Source organism: Suncus etruscus, chromosome 12, assembly GCF_024139225.1.
Source record: "Suncus etruscus isolate mSunEtr1 chromosome 12, mSunEtr1.pri.cur, whole genome shotgun sequence".
Classification (NCBI taxonomy): Eukaryota; Metazoa; Chordata; class Mammalia; order Eulipotyphla; family Soricidae; genus Suncus; species Suncus etruscus.
This window is the reverse complement of record NC_064859.1, coordinates 97,787,136-97,799,755: the sequence shown is the minus strand read 5'-3', so window position 1 is coordinate 97,799,755 and position 12,620 is coordinate 97,787,136. Positions and strand designations below refer to the sequence as shown.

General features: G+C 43.9%; 1 protein-coding gene across 2 annotated transcripts in view; it reads right to left on the bottom strand.

Annotated features, from left to right (window-relative positions):
• Positions 1-12,620, bottom strand: part of SPAST (spastin) — a 45,588-nt gene that overhangs the window by 24,000 nt on the left and 8,968 nt on the right. The window contains exons 2-4 of one of the 2 annotated variants that reach the window (XM_049784195.1): positions 12,536-12,619; positions 9,341-9,424; positions 666-761 (exon numbers count right to left, since the gene is read on the bottom strand). In XM_049784195.1, the coding sequence (XP_049640152.1) occupies positions 666-761; positions 9,341-9,424; positions 12,536-12,619 (264 nt within the window). The remainder of the gene's footprint in view (positions 1-665; positions 762-9,340; positions 9,425-12,535; position 12,620) is intronic. The other variant, XM_049784196.1, reaches the window with a different exon arrangement.

Genomic DNA, 12,620 nt, shown 5'->3' with positions numbered 1-12,620 from the left:
CCAGCAGTGCTCAGGAGTTATTCCTGGCTCCAGGCTCAGAAATTGCTCCTGGCAGGCACGGGGGACCATATGGGACACCGGGATTCGAACTGATGACCTCTTGCATGAAAGGCAAACGCCTTACCTCCATGCTATCTCTCCAGCCCCCAGGAGCTATTTCTAAGCAGACAGCCAGGAGTAACCCCTGAGCACCGCCGGGTGTGACCCAAAAACTTAAAAAAAAAAAAAAAAAAAATTTTTGTAATTTAGGAAAAAAAACATGACTTTGTTTTGTTTAATTTTGGGGTCACACCTGGTGGTGGTCAGGAGACCACCTGTGTGCTGGGATTCAAACCTGGGTTTGGCCATGTGCAAGGTAAGTGCACTATTCACTGTACTACCTCTCAAGCCCCCACCTTCAGGTTCTGGCTCAGGTATCAGCCCTGGTGGTGCTCAGGAAGCTGCAGGCAGTGACAGAGATCAAAGCAAGCATTTTTACCCCTTTACTCTCTCTACTGCCTTGACGATACCACATTTTCAATTAGGTCTGTGGAAACATAATTCAATCAACTCTACCACAATACAGTCCTATCAATATTGCCAAGCTCAGCAGGGCTCTATTTTACATGCCAACTATGTTACATGCAGAACTACATTATTTCACATGCCAGTTACCCTAAACCCACCTGACTGAAGATGTCCATTGCGGCAGGTCAGGTTAGTATTGTCATTATAGACATCCGTTTGTGACTTGGAGAATTGCAAAACTGGCTGTAGCTTCTCTATGCCACAGAGGGGTGGGGGTGGGGGGTAAGAAAGAACAAAAACAAACAAAAAACCATAATGAGCAAATAAAATATGCATGTAAAGAAATAAAAAGTAAGTTAAGGTATTAGAAGTTGTTATAGGATGCAAACTTTTTGGCATTTACACAATGTTCTTTTCAAAACAGAATTAGTAAAAACTCAGAAAAACAGTAATAATAGAAACTAGCAAGTGAGCACTGTGTTCAAATATACTTTTTTTAGGTTTGGTAACCCAAGACAGTTCCACAGCAGTATCATCACTAGGCAAGTGATTACTGATTATTTATAGCATGTCCAAAACATTGCACAAGGGAGCAGCTAAGAGACCTTTTTTGAAACAGAGAACACTGGGTCCAGCAACATATCCTACTCACATCTGGTTCTCTGTGCTACATATGGTTCCCTGAGCCCCTCTGAGAATAGCTCTTTAGCAGAGGTTGGGAGGAGACCCCAAGTAAGGTGTGGCCCCAAATCAAAAGTAGTTGGTAACCTGTAACACAATTTTTTTTTTAATTTTTGGGAAAGCCAGTTGTGCTCAGGAATTACTCCAGTCTCTGAGTTCAAGATTATTCACTACTGGTGGTGGTCGGAGATTATACAGGATGCCAGGACAACGTTTAGAGCATCACCAACGTTTAGAAATGGCTTTAGGGCCCGGAGAGATAGCAGAGCGGCATTTGCCTTGCAAGCAGCCGATCCAGGACCAAAGGTGGTTGGTTCAAATCCCGGTGTCCCATATGGTCCCCCGTGCCTGCCAGGAGCTATTTCTGAGCAGACAGCCAGGAGTAACCCCTGAGCAACACTGGGTGTGGCCCAAAAACCAAAAAAAAAAAAAAAAAAAAAAAAAAGAAATGGCTTTATACATAAGACTCTAGCTAACAGTGAAGGATGGTGTACAATGTATGACTGAAACCCAACAATGAACAATTTTTTAACCACAGTGCTTCAATAAAGCAATTAATTAAAAAAAAAAGACTATCAGCCGATATTGGAAAATATAAGAAGAAAAGACATGGTCTGCAATTGCTCTAAAAGTGGCTGTTGCGGCATTCCTCTGTGGGAAAGAAATTGCTGCACAAGTCAATACCTCTTTCTTAGCCAAACAAACAGAGAGTAGGCATAGACGTGTGCAACAAACACTGTGGAGATCATGAAATTCAAATAGAATTTATTGAGTATTGGAAGTTGGTTAAATAGATTTGTGGGCCCGGAGAGATAGCACAGTGGTGTTTGCCTTGCAAGCAGCCGACCCAGGACCAAAGGTGATTGGTTCGAATCCCGGTGTCCCACATGGTCCCCCGTGCCTGCCAGGAGCTAATTCTGAGCAGACAGCCAGGAGTAACCCCTGAGCACCACCGAGTGTGGCCCAAAAAACGAAAAAAAAAAAAAAAAAAAGAAATAGATTTGTGGGTTGGTTTGAAAGCACAGTGGGGAGGGTGTTTGTTTGCCGTGCAAGTGGCCAACCCGGGCTTGATCCCTTTCACCCCAGGTGGTTCCCCTAGCCTACACCAGGAGTAAGCGCTGAGTGCTGGTGGGTGTGGCCCAAAAATAGAGATGTAATTGAGATGATTGAGGGTTTGAATAATTGGTTTTTGGGTTTTAGTTCTGCTTTTTGGGGAATGCCAGGATTCGAACCACAGTCCTTCTGCTTGAAAGGCAAAAACGCTTTACTGCTCTGCTATCTCTCCGGCTGCAGAGTTTGAATAATTGTGTATAAAAATAATATTAAAAAAACAAAAAAAAGAAGAAAAGATATTTCAGGAAAGGAGAAAAACACTTAAAAAGCAAGAGAAGAGGGCCCGGAGAGATAGCACAGCGGCATTTGCCTTGCAAGCAGCCGATCCAGGACCAAAGGTGGTTGGTTTGAATCCCGGTGTCCCATATGGTCCCCCATGCCTGCCAGGAGCTATTTCTGAGCAGACAGCCAGGAGTAACCCCTGGGCAACGCCGGGTGTGGCCCAAAAACCCAAAAAAAAAAAAAAAAAAAAAGGAACAGAAGAAAACTGGTGTTCGAAATGTCATTTCGGTCACAATAACATGTCAAACAAACTAAGTGGCATTATTGCAACATGGATAAAGTACACTTTGGAACATGGTGTATAATTCCAACCTATTTTAAAATACACGTGCCCACTTTTCTTTTTTTGTTTTTTTTTTTTGTTTTTTTGGGTCACACCTGGCAGCGCTCAGAGGTTACTCCTGGCTCTATGCTCAGAAATCGCTCCTGGCAGGTTCAGGGGACCATATGAGATGATGGAATTCGAACCACCGATCTTCTGGATGCAAGGCAAACGCCTTACCTCCATGCTATCTCTCTGGCCCCCAATGTGCCCACTTCTTTTTTTTTTTTTTTTTTTGTTTTTTTTGGGTCACACCTGGCGGTGCTCAGGGGTTACTCCTGGCTGTCTGCTCAGAAATAGCTCCTGGCAGGCACGGGGGACCATATGGGACACCGGGATTCAAACCAACCACCTTAGGTCCTGGATCGGCTGCTTGCAAGGCAAGCACCGCTGTGCTATCTCTTCGGGCCCCAATGTGCCCACTTCTATAGAGAGATTATGTCTATCCATAAAGGAATTCAGCAGCTGGACACAAAGGGCCGGCTCTGGGGAGGGAAATAAGTAGCTGGAGAATGAACTGTCATGGCCATTTGCTTTTCATATAAAACACCTGAATGTCATTTAAGACAAAAGCACAGCCTCGAGGTGTTCAATTGTGTTTTGGGGAAGATTGGAGGGGTGGTTGGTCACATCTGGCAGGATTCAGGGGAGCAGAGGGGGTCCTAGGAATTGAAGATCTGAAAGGATTGCTGCAAGATTATTCCCACCTGAACGAACAATGAATGAGAGCAGAGTCCTGAACTCTAGAAAGGCCCAGAAAAGCTGGAGCCTTCTTGCTTCTGTTGTCACTGCTACGTTCTTTTCCCTATTCTATGACTCAGTCAATCTGCATGCTGCTAGCAGACAAACATACAACTCAGTCATTTACTCAGTAGCATGTATTTGCTTACACTGGTTTCCTGAAGGTCTCAAATTATAAAACAATATCCATAAAAACACTACTCGGTACCTCCCTCAAAATAAGATCTGATGGGGCTGGAGCAATAGCATAGAGGTAGGACGTTTGCCTCGCAAGCGGCTGACCCGTGGATGGACCTGGGTTTGATTCCCGGCATCCCATATGGTCCCCCAAGCCAGGAGCAATTTCTGAGCACAGAGCCAGGAGTAACCCCTGAGCATCACCGGGTGTGGCCCAAAAGTCAAAAATAAAAGAACTTAGGGCCGGGCCGGAGAGATAGCACAGCGGGTTTTTGTCTTGCAAGCAGAACCTAAGGTGGTTGGTTCGAATCCCGGTGTCCCATATGGTCCCTCGTGCCTGCCAGGAGCTATTTCTGAGCAGATAGCCAGGAGTAACCCTGGAGTACTGCCAGGTGTGCCCCCCCCCCAAAAAAAAAGAACTTAGGGCCAATCAATAATATAGCAGGCAGAACGTTTTTGCCTTGCATGAATGCAACCCAGGTTTTATCCCATCATCCCATAGTCCCCAGAGCCCACCAGGAGTAATTCCTGAGTGCAGAGCCAGGAGTAACCACTGATCACTACCAGCTGTGGCCCCAAAGTAAAACAAAACAAAAACCTCAATTTTTTCCACATATTGCTAAAATACTCCCAGTTGTTCTCCTTTTCTCCTACTCTGGGAAGACAATGAACACACCCAAATATGTGGCGCACAAAAAAACTCTTCTACCCACATTTCTCCATCCAGACAAGCAGGCACCATGCTTGGTTTATGGTACCATCTTGGGGACAGGTTAAATAACAGCTACCCTTTTTGCACAAAGCACAAAGCACTGCACAACTTTTGTGTCCTAGAATTGATGGATACAATATACCTGGGGAGCTTTTTCTAACAGGTAGGTCATCTGATTTTTCTCAATGATAACACTTTCAAATCATACTGAGAAGGTAGCTATTTGTATTCATAAACTATATAAATTAAAAAAAATTATCTTAACACTCTAAGGAAAGTTCCTTAGCTGGCCAAAGGCCTCCAGGACTGACCAGTTAGTCCTGGAGACCGAGAGCCCCCCATGCCAGACTGGCTTTCAAGGCCAGGTCTAGCATCTGAGCTCTGGGGGGATGGGGAGGAGGCAAACTCCTCCCCCATGCTTTTTCATACTGGAGAGGGAGGCTGCAGCTGGACCCAGACGATCCCACATGCCAGGATTCCTGCTCCTCTCCTACGGGTATCTGGGCAGACAGCTGGCCAATGGCCTTCTGGCTGACCACTTAGTCCAGGAGACCGAGATCCCCCATACGAAACTGGTCTTCAGGGCCAGGTTTGGCAACTGGGCTCTGTGGTGAGGGGGGAGGAGGGAAACTCCTCCCGTATTTATACTGGACGCCCTGCAGCGGTGTCTTTTCTTACTAATATTCATTTTTATAACCGCACGGGTGCATTTGCAAATATACTTTTTAAGCATTATCTAAAAATGTTCTTCATTCTAGATCTAGACAGCTCCTAGGAAAGGAAACAGAATACCAAAGATTTGGATGATAACACTCAAATAGATCTTTAAAGTCAGTCTTTATGGACGTGACTTTCCGTACTGACTCCAAGCTGAAATCACAAACAATTCATATATCTATATATTGTATATAGCCCCTGTCATGTATTGCCTCTCCCCTTCCCCTGTGTCTCCTCTATCCCCTCATTTTCAATCCTGATACTTTATCTTCCCCTAATTTAACCCTCTTTACCCTCAGTTCCTAACTCGGTAGGCACCAAGATCAACCTCCTGCCCCAGCAGACCACCTTCCAGCTCCTCAGTGAAAGATACCCTCTGGGTCCCCATTCTCATGCATCAGCAAAGAACTACAACCAGCACGCCTGCTGACTCATGTCTGATGGCCCCTCTCACCCCCACCAAATTGTGGACTATTGCACGATACAGGAATCAGTCTCAGCAAAACTCCCAGCTCAAAGACACTATATGGTCTTGTAATGCAGCAAAGCATCTCTCAAACTCAATTCCAAGGCCTGTGAATCGAAAAGTACCTTGGCTTTTACTCCCCACAAGAATATATTAAAAGACTTATTTGGGAGTCTTATATTGCCTATTGGAAGCTCAATACCTGTATAACAATACATGTTAAGATGTGTATTCCTAAATATATAAGTAGCCTCCTCCACCACTTGTTTTATTCGAATACCTTTTCTTTTAAACTCAGTTTTATTTATTTGTTCTATTTTAATATATACATTTTTTCTCTATCCTTACCATTTTCGGTGCTGCTTGACTGGGATAAAAGCTCAGAAAAAAACCAGACGACAGAGACTGTGTGTGCAGCCTGTCATCCTTACCCAGAATAGCACCAGCAATACAGTATGACACCACACGTTTTTGTATGGGCACAGTAAAAAAAGGAGAAACCATAGACACAGAAACAAGATCTTATCTTCTAGGGATAAGAACTCACTTTTTATAGCAGAAGGGTGCCTCTCATCCTGAACATGTGTCATGTGGATGCAACCAGTCCCCAGGAGATTGGACAGTGTTAGTCCAATCCGAAACCCCAGATCCCCGGAGTAAAAATGATACAGCTCCGGGCAACACCACCAGAAACTAAGCTCCATTGGGAGATTTATAACACTACTCTGGCACCAACTTGTGCCAGTTTTGATATGACAACGAGGAAAGGAAAACTTGACGTAAGACCAGACTGTCCTATCACATCACCTAACACTAAATGAACATCAGAAGAGCTATTGTCCTTTGAACTGTGAAAAATAAGAGCACCAACAACAGAAAACTGACTTTGACAACCATGACTGAACAGAGCCTACCTTGGGACTAATAAGGAAAACCCTACCCTAGGCTGTAGTCCAGGACACATAAAAAACAACAACAACAAAATGTCTTATTGCAGAGGTCCAACTTGGACAACAGAGACTGAGCAGAACCTTTGGATCCATAATATCCTAGGCTTCGGCTTGGGGACTGAATGAAAACAGGGAGCAAGTGTTACAGAAGACTGAACACAACAACAACGATGGATAGGAACCTCTAGAACCAAAGACTCTATCCTAGACCTTGACCTATAACCTGCGCAAATACCAAGATCGCTAGCTACAGTGGCTTGATTTTCTCACACACAACTAAGGAAACTTTCCTGGCATCACAAAAAAGCCTTTGGGATGGGGAAATGAGTATATATGGAGCCAGGAGTTGATCCCATGATGGTATGCTTCAAGGATGGAGAAACCCTGAATCTCTTAGGCCATGGGAATTCCCTTTCTTTCCCAATGCTTACTGTGCCTATGCAAAAAAAAAAAAAAAAAAAAAAAAAAGTGGGGGGAATGCCAAACCCTACCACTCCAGCACCCATACTTTTTCTTGTTTTGTTTTGATTTGTTAGTTTTTGACTTTATTTTTTTCTCATTCTTTTTCACTCTTGTGGTTATTATTTAGAGATTTATTTTTATTTTTATTTGCCGGGTCCATTTTTTTTCTTTTTTCTTCCATTTTTCTTTTCTTTTTTTTTCTCTCTTCTTTCTTTTTTTGGTAGTTGTCACCAAATTTTTTTCTCCCCTTTTTCTTATCCTTTTTATCTCCAATGACGGTGGAATAGATGCTCAATCTACAACAAGCTGTAAATTGAAGACCAGTTGCACTAGCATGCTGGGGGGTAGAGGAGGGAGATATGGGATGCATACTGGGAACAGGGGCGGAGGGAGGACAACACTGGTGGTGGGAATGCCCCTCGTTTATTGTCACTATGTACTATAAATGATGCAGTGAAAGATTTGTAATGCACTTTGGTCACAATAAAAATTAAAAAAAAAAGAAATTTCTTAATAGAAAAATAGAAAATATCTTAATAAAATTGACTAGATCATTTGAAAAAAAAAGTTCCTATCAATAGTCATTATCTACTAAGAATAAAGAGAAATTAATTATTTAAAATTTTTGTTTTTGTGAGCCACACCCAGTGGTGCTCAGGGCTTACACCTGACTCACTGTAGTATCTCTCCATCCCTGAGTTTTAATAGTAGTTTAAATAAATATTTCTCCTTTTTTTTTTTTTGCCCTAACCATGGCTTTCTTCCAACCCTGTTTGTTTCCTGGGATCCCTTGTCCATTCAGCTGGTGCCCAACCCTTGTGCCATGGCCCCTCAGTTACTCAATTTTCCATTGTGGCTCTTTTGGAAGACCCTGGAGGCTAACAAGCAGCATATGGTCATCAGTTGAGGAAGAATGCTGCTATAAATAAAAGTGAAGGACGAACACCCATCAAACTTGGGGTTTTTGTTGTTACTGTTGTTTTTTTTGAGATATACCCTGAAATACTCATTTACCCCTGGCTGTGCTCAGGGATCATTCCTGGTGTGTTCAGGAAACAATATGGGGTGCCAAGGACCTAACCCTGGTCAACCACCAAAAGGCAATCACCCTTCCCGCTGTTACTATTGCTTTAGTCCCCTCAAGCTTGTTTTTAGGTAGGTAATTATATATGTGTGATTTTATATGCGTGCAGGCAGGACCGGAAACTCAATAGACTAGCATGTGGAACCGGAGAAGTAGTATAGCAGGTGGGGTGCTTACTTTGATTGCAGTCAAAGCAAGTTCATCCCATATGATTCTCCGAGCACCACCAGGAATGATGACTGAGTGCAGTCAAGCATCACTGAGTGTCCCCTTCTCCCGAAAAAATGATTAGCATGCATATTTTATATATATTTGAGCATAGGGGAACCTCAGGTTTCATCCCTGACACAACATGGTATCCTCAAGCCTGGGGAGGGTAGTTAGGAATGTTCTAGAAACCAAAACAAAGGCTGGAGACAGGATACAGCCTTTTTCACACTTGCATTGCAAATGGTAAATTGGGCTTGGTTCTCATCAACACATTATTACACTGAGCCCTGCAGGAAGGATCCCTTAGTGCAAAGGCAGGAGTAATCCTAGAGTACTACCAGATGTGTTCCAGATTTAAATTAAAAATAAATAAATAGGGCCGGAGTGATAGCACAGAGGATAGGGCGTCTGCCTTGCACGAGGCTGACCCACGTTTGATCCCGGCATCCCATGTGGTCCTCTGAGTCTACCAGGAATGACTTCTGAACACAGCCAGGAGTAACCCCTGAGCACAGCCAGGCATGACACCAAAAAATTAATTAAAAAAAAAAAAAACATGGCTGGAGAGATAATATGCTGGGAGATAGCACTTGCCTTACAAGCTGACCGGATGTGGTCACAAAACCACAAATAATAAAACAGATAAGTAATGAGGGCCAGGAATGTGGGTCAGCAACAGAGCATGTGCTTTCCATGCAGAAGGGTTTGATCCCCAGCACCATATATGATCCTCTGAGCCCAGATAAGGGCCAGGAGCAAAGCTCAAGCACAGAACCTAGACTAAGCCCTGAGCATGGGCAGATGGAGTCAAAAGGGAGGACATGACACAATTTCAAGATCTCTGATAGCCTTTCATCCCCATTTTGTTTCACTGAATGCTCGTTTCAAACACATTACACGTGTCCTGAACTGATACCTAGAAGTTGTAAACGGTCCTTGGCCATCACCAGATTTGTCATCATTTTAGCTTGAAGGCGTCTAGCTCTTTCACACTGTTCACCTGGGGGAAAGGAAACACAGAAACAAAGAGTTAAGATATCTTTATTTCCCTACTGACTCTGCTTCAAGATAAAAACACCACGGCAACTTTTATTATAGAGAAATCAATCTATAAAAAATATTATTTTCGAGGCTGGAGAGATAGCATAGAGGTAAGGCATTTGCCTTTCATGCAGAAGGATGGTGGTTCGAATCCCGCCATCCCATATGGTCCCCCTGAGCCTGCCAGGAGCGATTTCGGAGCGTAGAGCCAGGAGGAACCCCTGAGCGCTGGCCGGGTGTGACCCAAAAACCAAGAAAAAAAATCATTATTTTCAAAAATCTTAAGATTTCTTACAATAGTTTCAGACCTAATGTAGAGAATCACTGACTTCGTATGTATTTCATAAACTCTGAGACATAGTTTTTCCACTATTAGAATTCACTTCTTGGCAGCATCTATGACTCCCAAGCACCAGGTAGGAATGATCCATGAGCCGAAGAGTAAGCCTTGAGCACTGTTTACATTCTGGATATGGCTCCCCCAAAAACCCAAAAATCAAAAAACCTTTGGAACTGGACACTGTATCCAGTGTCATACTAATGCTACCAGACTTCAGTAAAAACCTAAGACTGTCACACCTATGCATGCAAAAGTTTAGTTTGGTTTTTGGGGGCCATACCCAACAAGGCTTTACAGGACTGTGGACTCTGCACTTACTAATTACCCCTGGGGGGCCAGAGCGATAGCACAGAGGTAAGCGTTTGCTTTGCAAGCAGCCAACACAGGATGGATCCCGGTTCGAATCCCAACATCCCATATGGTCCTCCGAGCCTGCCAGGAACGACTTCTGAGCACAGAGAAAGGAGTAAACCCTAAGCATCACCGAGTGGGACCCAAAAACCAAAAACCAAAAAGGAATTACTCCTAGCAGTGCTCGGGAATGCTGAAGAATCAAGCCTGAGTTGGCTGTGTGCAAGGCCTATTGCTCTGGGTTCCATTCCTTATATCTCATATGCCCTTCATTAATTCCAAGTGCAAAGCCAGAACAACACCTGAGAACACCTGGGTATGCCCCAAAGCCTACCCCAACACCCCCGTAAAACCAACCAACCAAAAAAAAAAAAAAAAATATATATATATATATAGATATATATATATCTCCAATAGGGTTCAAATTCTAAGTGCTAAGTAAAGATTGTGTCAAAGTACAGTTGTTTTTTCGTAGTATAAAGGCATTATGTATTTAAATTTTTTATTTATTTGGGGGCCACCCCTGGCAATGCTCAGGGGACTATATGGGATGCCAGGAATTGAACCTGGGTTGGCTGTGTGCAAGGCAGGCACCCTACCCAATGTGCTATCTCTCCAATCCCTAAATATTTATTTTAGGGAAGAGTTGCCATTTGCACAGCCAGGTGTAACCCAAAAACAAAACAACAAGCAGAGGGCCAGAGAGATAGCATGGAGGTAAGGTGTTTGCCTCACATGCAGAAGGACGGTGGTTCAAATCCTAGCATCCCATATGGTCCCCTGAGCCTGTCAGGAGCGATTTCTGAGCATGGAGCCAGGAGTAACCCCTGAGCACTGCCAGTGTGACCAAAAAAACAAAAAACAACTGAGCACCACTGGGTGTAGGCCCCAAAAGTGTGTAGTAGCATTATCTACCAGTGGTCCTCAAACTATGGCTGGCGAGCCACATATTGTATTTGTCCTCGTTTTGTTTCTTCACTTCAAAGTAAGATATATGCAGTGTGCATAGAAATTTGTTCATAGTTTTTATTTTTGCTTTTTGTTTGTTTGTTTGTTTTGTTTTTGGGTCACACCCAGCAGCGCTCAGGGGTTACTCCTGGCTCTATGCTCAGAAATCACCCCTGGCAGGCACAGGGAACCATATGAGATGCCGGGATTCAAACCGATGACCTTCTGCATGAAAGGCAAATGCCTTACCTCCATGCTATCTCTTTGGCCCCAGTTTTTGTTTTTACTAATGGTCCAGCCCTCCAACGGTCTAAGGGACAGTGAACTGGACCCCTATTTAAAAAGTTTGAGGACCACTGATACTTAAAGATATAGTGTTAGACTCCATTTTTTACTTTGAGCTAAGTGAAATACATATATTTAAAATGTAGGGGCCGGAGCAATGGCGCGGAGTGGTAAGGCCTCTACCTTGCCTGTGCTAGCCTAGGATGGACCATGGTTCGATCTTCGAAGTCCCATGTGGTCCCCCAAGCCAGAAACAATTTCTGAGCACATAGCCAGGAGTAACCCCTGAGCATCCATGGGTGTGGCCCAAAACAAAACAAAAATGTATATACTGGGGCTGGAGCAATAGCACAGCAGGTAGGGTGTTTTGCCTTGCACACAGCTGACCTCGGTTCATTCTCTGGCATCCCATATGGTTCCCCCGAGCCTGGCAGGAGTAACTTCTCAGTGCAGAGCCAGGAGTAATCACTGAGTGCGGCCAGGTGTGCCCCCCCAAAAAATAAATAAAATATGCTATATAGATTAATGGGCCACACCCTGCAGTAATGAGTAATGTGGGCTGACTCCTGATTTTGTCCTCAGGGATCACACCTGGTAAGGCTCGAGAGATGGTAGAAGCTGCTGTAGATAGAACCTCTGTTGACCAAATACAAGCCAAGTGCCCTACCCGCTGTACCACTGACACCTGCACCTCACATTTAACAGTCAAGCATTGTGCACGAGTGCAGATGAACAACTCATCCCTGCCTTGGCAACGAAGACAGGTCCTGATTTGAAAATTAGGGATATAATAGGACAAAACATCAACCAATAAGGAGTCTAGAAAGGAAACTACTATACTAGTGATTGCTTATTGCAGGTTACCAAGTGTGAGTACAAGTGACATATATAAAAAGTTATCAACCTGGGGCCGGCGAGATAGCATGGAGGTAAGGCATTTGCCTTCCATGCAGAAGGACGGTGGTTCGAATCCCGGCATCCCATATGGTCCCCCGTGCCTGCCAGGGGCAATTTCTAAGTGTAGAGCCAGGAGGAACCCCTGAGCACTGCCAGGTATGACCCAAAAACAAAACAAAACAAAACAAAAAAAAGTTATCAACCCTCCGAACGAGGACAATCATATGAATGATATAAAGACACAATTACCTTTTCCCGTAACTGTGACGGCTATTCCTTTTTCCAGTTCTTCAATGCCTTTCTTATACCATTCCACAGCTTTCTCCTTTTGTCC